The 16,728-nt window shown below is 39.1% G+C and overlaps 1 protein-coding gene across 5 annotated transcripts in view; it reads right to left on the bottom strand.

The window, feature by feature from the left end:
* Positions 1 to 16,728, bottom strand: part of LOC102812524 (receptor-type tyrosine-protein phosphatase delta-like) — a 560,069-nt gene that overhangs the window by 256,509 nt on the left and 286,832 nt on the right. For 4 of the 5 annotated variants that reach the window (XM_006863768.1, XM_006863767.1, XM_006863765.1 and 1 more), the window contains 4 exons: positions 15,355 to 15,465; positions 13,914 to 13,925; positions 11,585 to 11,854; positions 7,830 to 8,411 (listed from right to left, as the gene is read on the bottom strand). In XM_006863768.1, coding sequence (XP_006863830.1) covers positions 7,830 to 8,411; positions 11,585 to 11,854; positions 13,914 to 13,925; positions 15,355 to 15,465 — 975 coding nt within the window. The remainder of the gene's footprint in view (positions 1 to 7,829; positions 8,412 to 11,584; positions 11,855 to 13,913; positions 13,926 to 15,354; positions 15,466 to 16,728) is intronic. The other variant, XM_006863766.1, reaches the window with a different exon arrangement.

Here is a 16,728-nt window from a genome sequence, read left to right on the forward strand (position 1 = left end):
GTAAATCTTTACGGGAGTAGAAAGCCTCATCTTTCTCCCGCGGAGTGACTGGTAGTTTCGAACCGCTGACCTTAAGGTTCGCAGCCCGATTCGTAACCACTACGCTACCAGAGATGTTTACAGCTACTAATAATCAGTGCTTCATATTTCTAGTTTCCTTCATTGTCTTTCTGCTCTCCTTTTTTTTTTTTTATTACAGGTCTTGAGATTCACATTAATTTAATGTTCTCCAGGAACATAAATGTCTGAGCAAGGTATCCATTTTATTATATTTTTAAGTACCTGCTCAGTAGGGAATCTCACACAATTATTCAGACTGAGAGGTGAGACAAAAGAAGATGAAGGATCAAGGAGCAACTGATGGAAATAAAACCCAGGAAAATATGATACTTCCCAAAGGGCAATACTTCTAAAAGGAGCCCTGCTGTGGCACTGTAGGATAAGCACTGGACCGCAAGGTCATTTGAACCTCAAGGTAGGCAGGTCAAACTCACTAGCTACTCCTCAGGTACGCTATGCAAGGTCTGTATGAGTCAAAACTGACTTGATGGCACTTAATACCAACAACAAAAGGACAATACCTAAAGCACAGACAGCAGCATCAATGCGAGTTAAGAATGATAAAAAAAAAAGATGGGGAAATTATAATTGGGTTCTAGTGTTGAGGTGAAGAAAGGACTTCTCAGCCTAAAATCTGCCAAGCACACGCATCACAATACAGTGACTTCCCTGGCTCCAGTTTTATTCCTTTCTTTTGTTCCCTCTTCCTTACCCCCATTCCCATTTGCAGAAGTCTGGAAAAGTCTTGCCTTGTGAGCATCCCTGAGTCAAACTAAATGTGAATGAAATATCATCAAGAAGTAAAAGCATGGACTATACTGAAGGATGGGGGTCATTGCGTCACATTGGGTAGTTCCTACTCATAGTGACCCTGTATAGACAGAGCTTCCAAGGCAGGAAATCTTTACAGAAGCAGAAAGTCTCATTGTTCTCGGGAGGGGCTGCTAGTAGATTTGAACTACTGACCTTGCAGTTAGCAACCTAGCTCGTAATCCTCTATGCTATCAGGGCTCCTTTGGACTCCTGGTGTGGTGTTATAGGATCAGAACTGGCCTGTGAACCATAAGACTGCCAGTTCAGACCTACCAATTGCTCCTTGGAAACCCTATACAGGGTCACCATGAGTCTGAACTGACTCGATGGCACTTATCAATAACAACCAGGGTGCCTTTATTGAAAGGTGACCCTCAGAAAAACAATGACTTGCTACTTATTTCCTCTCTGCCTAATGCTAGTAATGAATTAAGTGACAGTGATTGAAAACATCTTGGAAACCAAATTAACAACTTACTTAGACTGTTTACTTTTTGCTTTTAATTTGTCTTGAACTAATTCCCAGTTGTTCTCAATACTTCATTCTTGTGTAATGACACCAGCTTTAGTTGATCTTCTCAATCTGTTTGGAACTATTGAGAGTCTCCTCCCTCGACAACAAGTCCATGGGTGGTACAAACAGTTAAGCACTTGACTGCTAACCACAAGGTTGGTGGTTGGATTCCACCCAACGATTCCGTAAAGGAAGTCGCCACCCTGAAAACTTGAGGTTGCCATGAGCTGGAATTGATTTGATGGCAAACTGGCAGTACCCTCTATATTATGAATTCAAGAGGCATATCAAAGTGCCCGAGGGGACAGTGCCCATTTTATTCTTGGACAAACCAAGTGGAGGCTAGATGACATGATGGTAAATTTTAACTAGACTACAGAGTCTTTTCTCTGCTTCCAGAGTTGTCTTCTGAGTGGGTCTGGAGGGAACTGTCATCAACTACATATTAAGCTTATGGTTGAAACACAAATACCAAGGGGTGTTGGACAGGGAGCTTACGTGATTGACTAGGCCCATGAGGGACAAGGACCACCTGAGTCAGAAGGTCCTGGCCTGCTCATTGTCAACAGACTTTGACCATGTGGAAGTGGTCTAGTCTTGCAAGAGCTTCTGACTTTTCAACAGAGGTTGATTTTCAATCTTTTAGGCAAATATGTCCTGTGTAATGACCAGCAGTGATTTTTTTAAAAGAACTGTAAGAACCAGGAGGTCTGTATAGGCTAACTACAGTATGTGGGTCAGTTAGTGGCTTCAGGTACATTTTATGCTAACAGGATCTCCACTCTGAGAACTCAGTCAAGGTTACCAGTGCCATTGATAAAACTTCCCTGGAATTGAAGGTTTCAATTGAGGGTCATATAGTCAGATTTGAAAGAATCACATATGAAGCAGATGATTTAAAGGAGAGGGGGAAAAGGCTGAAAAATTAATGGATTTATCTTTAAATTCCCCAAAGATACTCTTCCTAGTGACTATAATGCATTTGTATAGGAAGAGATTTCAGGACGTTCCAGACTTCCCTACTTGTCTTCTCGTACCACTTGGTGATACAGGGAGTACGTCATCAACTGTCAATTGATGAAGTGGTGTTTAGACCTTGTATTGTGTTGATGAAAGTTTAATTTTATAAGTTTCTATATTCTACTTATATTTTATGTGTAAATAGTGTACAGACATTTACATTTTAATGTCTCAGAGTCTTTCCACATTACACAATCTTATTGACATTCTTTTGCCTCCAATTAGCACTTGGCTTTAAGGTTGGTTTGAACTGCAAGGTTAGTGGTTCAAAGTTACCATCTGGCTCCTCAGAAATCCTATACAGGTTCACCATGAGTCAGAACCAATTCCATGGCACTAAATAAAACAACAACTTCTTCCTTGGCATCTCTATCTTGTTGCACATTCCTTACTAACTGATCAGAGATTTTCTGTGCAAATCTGAAATTCTGGGAAATTCATCGAGGAGGGGGAGGGAAAGAGTGTATCTAGAAAGTAAGCGCAATCTCTCTCCATTATGAAGGGAAATGTGAGAATACTGGTCAGAAACCAAATTTAGAATTGAGATGTGGAAAGCGAACATGAAAAAGAAAAATTCATCATTGCAAAACCATCTTCATAAGGCACACCCTTCAAAATGTATGTTATCTGTATATTTACACAGTTAAAATGTGTATATTTAAAATGTGCATATTGATCAGTGAAAATAACAACAATCAATATAACACGCAGAATTATAGCGGTAGTACATCAAAATAAAACAAAAGTTAAAACTAGCAGTCTGCTATCTAAATCTAAGTACCACAAACATATCACTGAAAAAGTAAGTACTTAGTGCTTAAGTATATGTATAAATCTGACTCCCAACTGTCATTAAATAACAATCAAAAGTTAAAGTTTATTAACATTGTATTTACATCAACAGCTCTTGGTGTCAGTTCTGGGACTATTTATAGTAAGTCATTTAAATTGGGCTCATAATTTTGGCTATTGGAAATCAGTCTTTCTCTAGTTTGTTTAAATAGACCTGTTGACATTTACTAATGAAATGATTTATAAAGTTCTGGAACCCTAAAGCACAATGTCTCTAAATGTCATAGTTTTATATTTTAACAATTATTCCATTCCCAGAATTTGTAGCAGAATTAACTATCTCAAAATCTTTAACACTGATACTACTTGTCATTAGTTATTTAGCAAACATATATTGTTTTCTTATCTTTCCCCAAACCTGCATTTATTTAAGAAAACACACATTAAGTAACAGACTTTTTTCCTATCATATTAACCACTTAGAAGAAGTAGAGGCCAGACACATTTTTCTGAGAGATCGTTTAGCAAGAATGCACATCAGAATTTTGAAACTTTAGAAGGTCTTCAATTAACATGAACATAAAGTAATGTCTATTTTGAGGCATTTATCTTGAAGATGTAATTTGTTAACATTTTACAACCAGAGTTCCATTTGTACTTCTTTTGTAAAATAACAGTCACACATTTCTAATTATATAACTAGAAAGAAAACCATAAAATGTCCCATTCATTCCTGCTTGTGTTTTCTAATAACTGGACTTGTTGGTTCCAAGCCCTGGTGTGGCACTGTATGATATGCACTAAACTGTATGAAAACCAGTTCAAACCCACCAGGTACTCTCGGAAATCCTACAGTCGAAACCAACTCAACAGCACACAACAATGACAACAGCCGCCATTTTCTGGTGACTGGATGATTTCCTTTTCTAAAAGACAAAAGAGTTCCTGGAACTAAGTTTAACCAAAACATGAATATTCTTGAGACTCCTAAGTATTCTGATATGCAGGAACTTTCAAAGATACAGCAATGCCTTCAGTACCAATCTACTGAAATATACAGAGCTGGTTTTTAGAGAGACAGATCACATTTTGATTTTCTACATGACCAGAGGGCATAATATAACATTAAATCTTCACTTAGTGAAGACAGGATTGTGAGGAGGGCAATCGAGTTAATATGAACCAGGAACTCTGCTTTCTGGAGGTTTGATTTAATATAAGGACAGATTACAATCTAGATGAATGGCTCAGGAGTGTCTTCTTAGAACAGTTCTTCCCAATCTCTGTTTGACGTTGTTTTGTTTTGTTTTTTTAAGAATAGGAGATTTCCAAGGACCTTTCTATACGAGTTATATGTTTAGTTCTCATTGATGGAGAAGACATATAATGACATAATGACTAGTGATTGCCAAGATCAATAGGCTAAAAAAAAACAAAACAACCCTGCAAAATAGCAAACTGATTTGTTCTGCTCCATAGGTCTAACTAACAAAGGCCATTTAATACTGGACACCTGGAAAAACAATGATGTTGCTACTCTGCTGTACTTTTGAGTCAGTTCTGACTCACAACGACCCTGCATTGGGTTTCTGAGAAGCAGTTGGTGAGTTTGAATTGCTGACCTTACGGTTAGCAGTCCAATGCTTATCTTATAGCACCACGCCAAGTTTTCACAATGATGTGAGTTCTGACATAATTCATGCTGAAACTTCTTTTCCTTATTACTAAGGCTAATTCTTAAGATTGTTGCTAGGCAAAAAAAAGCCCAAACAAACCACAACACCATGGTGAAATACCCTTTTAGAGAGGTTACATTAAATTTAGGAATTTAATTATTTTCTCTGTAATTTGTATTGTCTGTTTTTAAAACCTACTAGAATTGACTAGATAAGTGTTATGCATGAATTTAACAAGTGTATTTTAACTTCATATATACTTGACCAGAAAAAACAAAAACAAACTGTCTTCTGTTTTGTTCCTTTATATCGGAAAATCTCTCTCACCAGTGCATATGTGGACAGCTTTTGTAGACATGTGGATAGCACATTCTAGTTGGTCTTGCTATTCGAATTACTACATATGAAGTACTGCAATTTCTGGGTGGTCCCTGAGCACTTGCCTCTAACCAAAAGATTGGGGGTTCGAGTCCAGCCAAAAGTACCTTAAAGGGCTGGTGATGTAGTTCCAAAAAACCAGCCATTAAATACTCTATGAAGCAGCTGTACTTTAAATAACAAAAAGTCATCACCCGTTGGATCTAACTCATTAACAACTGGTTTTTATGTTACTTAAGGAGTTCTGGTAGCGTAGTGGTTATGAGACAGACTGCGAGCCTCAAGGTCAGCAGTTTGAAACTACCAGTCGTCCCGTGGGAGAACGATGAGGCTTTCTGCTCCCGTAAAGATTTATATCCTCAGAAACCCTATACAGGGTCACTATGAGTTGGAACCAACTCTACGGCACACCACCACCATCATCATGAAGCTATAAAGTGTTTCTATTCATTACCTGATCCCCAAATTCCATCAAGTGGTTATTATTTTCTTTAACTTTTTATTGTGAATTAGATGAAGGTTTACAGAGCAGATCAGTTTTCTATTCAATAATTCATACACATTGTGTTTTGTTTTTTCACATTGTTTCGTGACGATGAGTGTAATCCTCTCAGTGTAACATGTATTCCAATTCCTACTGTTTCCATTCCTTCAGCTTTCCTAAACTGTCTGAACCTCATCCTTGAGTAAATGCTGTCCTTCTGATGACAGATGGCTGATAATTCTAAACTGCATGCTTTTCCCTAGGATTGCCGTTCCTTTTCTTGACCTGTCTATTGTTTGCCTGAAAACTGGACCATGAGCTGATGAAGGGGCCAAGTCTCAGAGACTTCACCAATCTCTATCCAACAAGTAAATCTGGTCTTTTATGGTAGTTATTGGTGTGTGTTTTTTTTGGTTATTGTTTTTGATGAGACAACTGAATTGAGTTATATGACACTAATTTGTTCATGACCATACAGCTCGGATCACTCTAAGACCAGGCATTTAAAAATATCACAGTTACAAAACTGAAAAGCTAAAAATGGAATGTAAGCACCAATATGTTTTCTTAACATCTTTTAATGACTACAGAGCTAATAAAATAATGAAAAATAATCTACTGTGAGCTGACCACTTTTAGACAAGAAAAAGTAGAATACGTATCACAAATTTCTACATTTTACCAGGATAAGCATTCATGGTAGGATCTTGGGAAAAATAAAGACTTCAAGTTTTTCTGCCAGTCTCTCAATAACATAGCAAATAAATGCAGAAGAACTACAAAAGTCAAGTAAGGGAGATACATGGATGGTCTTTAAAAATACTCCAGAAACATATATTTTATATGTTTACAGTTAGCTTTCGCACAATTATTAGAGAAAATATGGAATCCAAGAACAAGCTGATGAAAAACAGCTAATAGTATGAAAATAAAAAATAAAAAAAGGCCAGGCAGGTTGTCAATATGTTCTGAGATTCCTGTATTGGAGGTAAACATATTTAATCATAGAATTTATAGAGCCCATGACATGAATACAAAGCAGAGGCTCAGCCAAACATGGGTTTTTCTCGTTCAGACACCTGAAAAAATATAGGATTTCATTCCCAGGATTAGTAACGAGTTTCTCTTGTAAATTACCAATACCATTTCCAATAATACAGCCTCTCAAAATAAGGCAATGGCATACTATCAAAGCTCTCACCAACTGATGCAAATTTTAAAAGGAGCCAACACAATTTGGAGTCCCTTAAGTAGGTATTAGATGTTCCAGATAAACTTTAGAAGACATCAACTATTATATTGTATCCCCAACCCAAGGCAAACCTGACCACTCAGAATTAAAGACCAAGGAGGTTTGATATCCTCTTAGGAAAGTAAAAACTAGTGGCAAGGCCTTGTCTTTCTCTTTACAAAACAATGTGCCAATTGCTCTAAAACCCAACACAATGGGTGAATCGGGTCCTACCAGGTTATCTTAGTCCTTGGAAACTGCCATTCTCCATGCATGCACTGATGCTATTTAAAAAACCTTTAAAGCCAGTCAGAGAATATGTATTTTTAAGCAATATAGTTTCCTGACAAACAAGCCATTTCAACATGGGCGACTCCTTGACACTAGGTTTTACCTTTTATCTCTGTTTTACCTTTTATCTCTGTGTTGAATCATCTTAACTTACATTTTTTTTGTTGTTCTTTGATTACATTACTGGAACAGCTAATATAGTTTCAAAATGGTGCATGAAGGAGTCACCCATCCACCCACCTCACACAGAAGTCCTCAAGCTATTTAGGTAGATATTTAAAAGAAAGCACCCGAAACAGACCCTTCTTTTAAACTGTTCGGAACAGTTATTTCAGGGATCTCTGCCTATTCCTTTTTTGATGTCTTTCTCTTGACCATTCCTTACTGTATAGGTTCTGCGTCTCCATTAAGTTCATACAACAATTATTTTTAATCCACTGATTTTGAAGGCCAAAATCTCAACCGTTAAAATTTATACTATCTTTGTTCTTTCTATCGTTTTCACCCTTACCACCTTTCAAGCACTCACCCCTCTTTCCTGCCACCCCCCTCACCCTGAATCAGACTTACCTCCTGTTTGAGTAATGACTTGTATGTCACTCGAAAGAGGCCCATCCCCGATTGAGGTAAAAGCCAGGACTTTGACAGAGTAGGTTTTCTGGGGCACTAAGTTGCCAATGGTGGTGATTTGGCTATCAGCAACATTGTGTTTCATCCAGTTGTTAACATGCTGGGCAGGGTCCATTGTATAATAGACTCTGTATCCTTGGATCTGACCATTTGGCTCTTCAGGCTCCTTCCATTGCACTAAAATGGTGGTGGAACTCAACATGCGCGCCTGGACATCCCGTGGGGCACTGGACGGTGCTTGTTCTGAGGTCTGTGTGAGGACGGGCTCGCTGGGAGGTCCACGCCCAATGTTATTGACAGCAACAACCCTGAATTCATAATCTGAGTAGGGGCTCAGTCCCGCGACACTGTAGCGTGTGGTAGCCACTCCGTCGATTTCTTTGTAAGGTTCTTCCGAGTTTTTAGGTTTATGCTGAATGATGTAGTAAGAGACAGGCTCAGGGTTCCCAGAGTCCCAGGTCAGCGTGATGCTGGTAGCTGTACTCTCGGTCACTACAGGAGTTCCTGGAGGTTTGGGTAAGGCTTTGGGGGAGAAGAAAGACAATGATTACCTTGTATCACTCAGCTCTGACAAGAATTCATGGACTCTACTGTTAGAATGGCAAAGCTATGTGTCTACATAAGACTTACTTAGATCAAATCACAGCCAGGGGTAGTTTTTTAAATTGTCAGGATAATACAGGGGGACCCTTATGGATGATACAAATTCCATATTAAGAGGAGAGCAATAAACCAAAATCACACCCACTGCCATTGCTTGGCATCTGACTCACAGTGACCCTGTCGCGGGTTTCCGAGACCATACATCTTCACAGGGGCACACAGGCTCATGTTTCACCCACACAGAGCTGCTGGTAGGTTTGAACCACCATTCTTGTAGCAGCGCAACACCTAACCCACACAGACCCCAGGACTCCCAATGACAATAAAGGGGAGTCCTGGTGTGGCACTGGGCTGAAAGGTTAGTTTGAACCACAAGGTGGGGGGTTCAAACTCACCAACCGATCCTCTGAAAGCCTACTGTTGTTGTTAAGTGCCATCGAGTTGCTTCCGACTCATAGCAAACCCTGTATAGGGTTTCTGAATAGCTGCTGGTAAGCTTGAACCGCCGACCCTGGGGTTCAAACTGGCTTTATAGTTCAGTGCTTGAACCCACGATGTCACACCAGGACTCCCTGAAGCCCTATAGAGGGTCACTATGAGTCGGAACAGACTCAGTGGCACTTAACAACAACAATATGAGAACAGAATCTCTAGTCACTGAGTTAAGCTTGATTTCCAGTCTAGTTACTACATACATGCTGTGTAAGGATACACAAGGAGTCTATCCTGGATATATTCCTTCACCTCTCTTTGCTTTAGTTTCCCCATGTGAAAATGGAAATAATCTCTGGATTAGAGGAGTTGTACAGCACAGCTGGGTGACTGTATTTCACGGGTTACTCTAAGGATTAATTAGCTAATCCAGTAATGTTCTTGGAATGTCATCTAAGAATTAACTGTAATTCTTATTTTTATTGTAAAACCTTGCCCAATTGGCTCTTTGCTTCAAGAAATGCACAGAAATAGTGAAAAGGACACAATTTGGAGTATATTAAAATTTAATTAAGCTACCATGAAGGAATGCTATTTATATGGTTTTTCAGTTGTCAGACATAAGTATCTTTGGTGACATTTTCATCTAAATAATCTAACAAAGAATTTTAAAGTAAAAAGAATACTATCTGAAAATCAATGGAGTTTTTTCTTCTTAATATTAAAAAAAAAAAAAAAAAATTGCTAATCCCAAGGTTGGAGTCCTGGTGTGGCTCTGTAGGATAACCAATGGGCTGCTAACTGAAAGGGTAGCAGTTCAAACCCACCAACCGCTACTTGGAAGAGCATACAGTTGTTGTGAATCACAGTGAACTCAACAGCATTTAATAACAATCACCGCAAGGTTCGATGATCAAGCCCATCAGTCACTCCTTGCAAACTCTAAACATAGTTGCCATGAGTTGGAACTGACTTGCTTTGGTAGAGATTTAAAGGCCTTTATATGGCCTGTGGGCCAAATATTCCCCACCCATTTTAAATAATGATAAATGTCAGTCATGGTACGCCTTTCTTTGTTTTTATGTACATTTTTAGTAGTATATTGCATATATTTACTATATGTGTTTGAATGAGGATATGACACCAACTAAAAGCATTTTCAAGAAAAATTTATAGATTGATGTGTATTGCATTTTCTAAGATCATACTTTCTACACAGGGAGGATAACTTGTATTCATTCGGCAATAATTACTAACGCTTTCACAAACCTTAACGCCTCCCTCTCATCTACAACTTTCAAGGTGATTTCAACTCAGAATAACTCTTCAGGACAGACTAAAATTACTCCATAGTGTTGCTTCCAGGAGCATAAATCTTCATAAAAACTTTCTTCTACAAAGTGGCTGCTGCTTCAAACCACTAACCTTTGGGACTGCTTAAACCATGAAACCACTAGGGCTCCTAAATCACCCAAGTCTGACCTTTTCTAGAATTCTACAAACACTGATTAGAAACAACCAGTACAAACTGGTTTTTGTTGTTTGTTTTTTATCCCGTGATTCAAAAAGAACATTTATTTTAAGAAAAAAAGTCTTTACTGTAGATTTCATTCATACAAGGCGAAAAGCATGGCTGAAACAAAATCTAATGCTACCTGCATTTACATTTTTAATGGCAGTGATCATCAAAATCTGAAAGCCTCTCATTATTCAAATTCACCAGCTGCTCCTCAGAAACACTATACAGGGTTGCTATGAGTCAAAACTGACTTAACAGCACTTACTAACAACAAATTACTAAACTTGGAAGACAGACCTGGCTTGGAAAACAATCAGTCACTGAAAACCCTAGGGAGCATAGTTTTACTCTGACACACATGGGGGTTACCATGAATTGGAAATGACTCCATGGTAACTGGTATCTAGTCCATGTGGATTCAAACTCTCTCTTTTCTTTCTCTCTTTATAGCACCCTCAGGAATTGTAAGCATATATTAACATATTTGATTTGGCTAGCGTATGACTTTTATACAGGTTCTGGACTAATAGGAGGGTTTCACGTATGATGGACCATGGCTAGTATTCCTCATCTTTTTGATTTGTTACATTATTTTCATGATTATCCTCACTTAGGAGTCTGGGAATGGCACTGTAGGATAAGAACTAGATGGACAAATGCAAAGTCAGCAGTGGAAACCCACCAGCGATCCGCTCCTAATAAATCGTATCCAGATTGGTTCTGAATTGGAACTGACTGGACAGCACTTAACAGCAACAACAACAACAACAAAGGCTTCCAGCACTTTGTGGAGAGAATTTGCCAGTCTAGATAATTCCACTGCCATTGATTTGATTCAGGCTCAGAGCAACCCTGTATAGAGCTCCTGTGGCTACAAATCATTACAGGTGCAGACAAGCCTTAGCCTTCTCACACAGAGCAACTGGTGGATTTGAACAGACAACCTTGTAGTTAGCAGTCCGTGTTTATCCTACAGTACCACCAGGGCTACCTGCCTACTTAGATATCTGTGTCATACGTACATGTAAAATTCTAAGAAATCAATGAATCATCGTAGAGTTCTGAGGACAGATGCTTAGGAGGTGTGACTTAGGTGGCTTGACTGTATCTAGACCCCCAGAACAGGAGTCCCTGAGCGTACCTTTGACAGTGATCTGTGCTATTGCTTCAATGACACCCAGTGTCGACATGGCAACACAAGTGTAGTTGGCTGACTGTCTTACGTCATTCAGCTCTAGGACATTTCTTCCTATTGGCATATCATCTTCAGGTGTCAGATCTTCCGCCCCCAGCATCCACTTCACATAAGGCATTGGTGAGCCCACAGCCACACAGGTGATATTAACACTTCCACCTGGCATGATTTCATGGTTAGTGGGTGGGATAGAGAATCTTGGTGGGACACGGCGAACTGGAACAAAACACAAGGGCAGAGAATCACATATACACGGCCAGAGAGGGCTGGTTTGTTAAACACGTGACATGCACTGTTCAGACACAATTAAACAATGGAAACATATTTTGGATTGTCCAGAAACAAAACATAAAAGAAAAACTGTGGATAATACAAACCATACAAGTATGGTGTGTGTATGCACAGAAAGTTTTATTCTGCTTAGTCATTGATACCATAGACACATTCATTCCAAAGTTCCCTACAAGGACCCTATAAAGACAAAAACTAGCTATAAACTAACAGTATACAAAAATCATGCAGGAGATCAACACACAAACATATACATGCATGCATATGAAAAAAGATTGTATGCATGCATGTATATGCAGAAAAAGGGATTGGAAGGTCACTAGCCAACTCTGAGTTGAGTATCAGAACCAACTTCAGGACTGGACACTTCCAGTTGATGTGACCGCACATGTGGGATCACACTGTCACATCTCAGCCCTGGAAAACGTCACCTAGAGTACACTGAAGTACAGTTTCATATATCCACTAAGAGTGGATGCAGCCTCAGGACCTTACACTAACACTGGAACAAACACAGAAATATATACATACACACATACATATACATACAGAAACATATATACATATATATGTATATATAGGAACTGACTTGACAGCACTTAACAATGACATATATATATACATATACATACATATACATATACATATATATATATGTATAGATATCAGTTTACAGTCACAAAAGAAGAAAACAAGGCCAACACCAATAGTGGTGCTGCACTGGGTCATGCAAGGCATGCACAGGATGGACTCTCTAGACCCATGCTTAGGTCCATGGGAGCATGGCCGGAATCCAGGACAACAATGACAGCAGCAGAAATAACAGGGAGATAGAACTAAACACCAAGGGTGGCACTCAAATATACAAATTGACACAAAGATATAGGACTGGAGATGGGAAGAGTCAGATTCAGGAAGGGAGCGGGGAACTTCACATTCAGGATTCCATTAGCTTTGTATCTACGGTGAAACAACATGAATGACAGACAACATCTAGTGAGCAGTTTTCTGCCCAGAGCCAAATGGCGGGACACTGGATCTGGAACACACAGCGCAATGTGATTTTGAAAAGAAAAGCTCATATGAAAGCAACACGTAACAATTAAGATTACCGAGCAATTATAGATCAGTGTTCCTGCTTCAGAGAATCTGCACATGTTAATGTGTGTTTAAATACACATGTCTTGGACACAGTTCATGGAGAGAACACAAACAGGTTTTGGCTTTGGCTTTTGATTGGCAGACTATTACACCATGAGTCTAACCGATCTGGAGGGTGATCATTAGGCATAACCGAAACATAGCTGATGGGAGTCAGGTATAAAATTACAAATGAGCTAATCAACAAGCAACTGTAGAACCCCCAAGAAGATAAAAGATAGAGAAAAAAATTCTGCCTGGGAACTTTTGGGCAGCGCCTAAGGTTGAGGTAAGTCTCTTGCTGCTGATGCAAGAGGGCCCGCCGCAATGGCATCATGAGTGAATGACAGGTTTAGGTGAAATACAGAGAGCGCTAAGCATGCCCCCTGCAGCTAATCCAGAGGTCACAGGAAGCAAGCAGGAGCCAGTGTAGAGGTCAAGAAAAATGGAGGCGTCTTCATGCTTGAGATTAGGGGAACAACTAGTAAAAGGTCATTGTACGGGCAGCAGGCATTGGTGTGAGACAGAGTAGAGGTGAGTGGAAGGCGGTGGGAGGGCCAGGGAAGTGGAGCAGGAAGAAAAGCAGGAACACTGACCAAGTTCACCAGATTTCGAGAATTAAGTGCTACCAGTTACCATGCACCCAGGCACATTCTCTCCCATCATGCACCACTTAGCTTCCACTAGCAAGCACTGGAAGCCACGGCCAGGGCATTCTCTGCTCAAACATATCACTAACCAAAGGAAGACCATATATGCAGCTACATTCATTTCATTTGTATTCTTTGTTATTGGTTTAATTAATAGTTTTGTAAGGTGGGTAAAAAGTAAAAAACACACCAACCTTCTCGCAGCTCTGAGGAATGTAGGGGGTTTGATGCAGAACACAATGAAATGAGGGAAGGAGAAAAACAAGGGAAACACAGAGAGAGTAAAAAGGCCAGATCAAGGCTTTCAACTGCTATTTGAACATCTTAATTTGCTCTAGTTAATGAAGATTAACTACCTCGGGAAAAGTTAGCAATTCCTCACACACTAATGCGGTATTAGAAACAATAGCTAGCATCATTTTGAAATTTTCCATTGAAAAGAAGGTAAACATGCCTCATGCAGCAAAGTGGGGGTCACCATTGGGAGAAACAGGCCAAAGGACTTCCCACCAATTTAGGGAAGAAATGTTGTTCTTCGGACCCTCCTATCCCCACGGGAGACTAACAGAGGAAAATACCCTTATCTCAGGGAAAGAAAATTGGCGCTAACAAAAATTTCAAAATCAAGCTAGACATTTTCTTAAGAATCCAACCTATGGTAATAAGCTAAAAGCACTCTTAATATTGGTCTTCTCCCCCCACCCCCACTCCCCCCTGTTCTACATTGACCAGGCACAAGAGCATTTCCACTGGATCAAAACCTATAGGAACTGACTCTCAGAACCCCAGGAGAAGAAAAAGTATTTCTTTCTAATGGAAATGAAAGGCATAGCCGTTCATAAGCTTAAACATTAATTATTCCTATTACGTTAGGAGAAGATATGAATGCATTCCCATTATTCATTCTTGTCCCAAGGATAACTAATGCCACTAAAAATAATAATAATAATAATACAATCAGTATTCCAAGGCAAAGGAAAGATTAAAATTTTCAGGAAGTTTTAATAATTTCAACAAAAATGTGTGTGAGCCTGTGTGTGTAGAGGTGGATACATATGTTGTTTCTATCCACATCTATACATACTCTGTGTTCTAAAAATCAGAAAGTCTACAATGAAGGAAGAAAACACAGAGGTACTATTTGCACATAGTATTCTTTTTGTGCTTTAAACTAGCAGCTTAATCCTTACAGTTCAGCAGCAAGGGTCAAACCACTCCCGCCCCTTTCCCCCCCAAATGCTAAGAGTTCACAGAGAGCTGATTAGTAGCACACGGAGCAATTACTTCAGGATTTGGTAAAGAAACAGCAAATAAACTACAACAAAGCTAAAGAAGTTAAAAAAAAAAAAAAAGGAAGAAACCCCCCCTCCCCAAACAAATGCAAAGCAGAGTTCAATCAATGTAGTAAAAATAGAAACCAGTATATAAAATGCAAATATACTTACAAACTTTTTGTTTTCAACCATCGCTACGTATTTCAACATTTTATATCTCTATTCATTAAAATGGTCCAGCTACTCTAACTCGGACCAAAGGTGGACTTTCAATACAGGCATGGTAGCATAGATGCTGTGGGCATCTCAACTCCCCCTGAACCAGAATGAAGAACGGATGCCAAGTTCATACCATTCCTACCTCTGACATATAGATTGGCTGGGGCCGAGTAGCGAGTACCCGCGCTGTTGGTAGCCACACACTCGTATTTTCCTTGGTCAGATTCTTCACTCTGTTCGATCTGAAGGGCGCCTGTATGGATATAAAATATATTGCCAAAGAGATGGTCAGAGAATGTTTTCTCACCTCAGAAAGCTAAACCTCTTAACAATATGAAAGCCCTGAAAGCGAAGGTCAGCTCAACGTCGATTCAATCTTTCGCTAAGGTGTACAGACAGAAAATGATGCGATGAGAAAAACATATAAAGATTATTTTTTTTTAAATTTATTCTTTACATCATCAACGCTAGCATAAGAAAACAATTTTCTTTCCACAAGCAAGCCTTCTAGTCATAATTAACACTCAGATTTCCTAGGCTAATCAAATGAAGATGTGTGAGACTGCTTCAAGGAAGTATGGCTTTTAAATAAAACAAAAGATTAATTTTTGGTTCTGTGTTTGTTTTGTTTCATTTAGGGATCAAAAGTGGCGCCAAAGATAGGTACGCGCAAAAAACATAAAAAAAAAAATAAAAAAAAATACCAGGCCGGGATTTCAAGAAAGTCGTCTGCGGAAGAAAGCCAAAAATTCGCAGCGAGCCCAAAAAGAAAAAAAAAAGAAAAAAAAAAAAAAAAGCTGCACAAAGCAAAAAATTAAAATTAGTCATTAGAAATTATCAAAATATCACTGAAAGAAACAAAACTCCCTTAAGACATGCAGATCATTTAAGAAAAGACAGTTTGCCACGACTTACAATCATTGATTACATTTGCTGAAAAACAAAGAGCAGTTGAATTAGAAGATTGAAAAAAAATGTGTTTAAAAGCTTGGCCACTGCCAGGGAAGAAGAGCCAACCAACCACTGCTTGAGGACCTTGAGACGGATCCCCTAAGACACCCAACAAAATCCACCAGTGGGATTAGCAGTGTGGTGTCACAAAACCCCAAGAAAAATACAAAACAAGAATTACAAAAGAAATGAACACTGAAGTCAAAGTATGAAAAACCAGCAATACCACATACCACCAAGAATACTCAGCACCGTTTGTTTCCATTGCATGAAGGACTGAAGATCCAAAAATCCAGAGGCGAGAAATCCAAGAAAAAAAGAAGTTGGGGGGGAAAAAGTTTTTTGCTGTCAGGTAGTAGATGAGTGGGAGCGGGTGGAAAGGGGATTCAGTCTTTGACTTTTAAGACATTAAGCGAAAAAAGAATTGAAGAATAAAAGCAAAAACCTTTTGAAAGATAAAGTAAAAAAGTTGATGTTCCAGGCTGTCCTTCTGCATGTCTGCCACTGTTCTCCAGACCACCTTGGCTTTGGTCCAGAACAAGAACAGCTAAGGAAGAAAAAAAAT

This window comes from Chrysochloris asiatica, unplaced genomic scaffold (genome assembly GCF_000296735.1).
Source record: "Chrysochloris asiatica unplaced genomic scaffold, ChrAsi1.0 scaffold00056, whole genome shotgun sequence".
Taxonomy (NCBI): Eukaryota; Metazoa; Chordata; class Mammalia; order Afrosoricida; family Chrysochloridae; genus Chrysochloris; species Chrysochloris asiatica.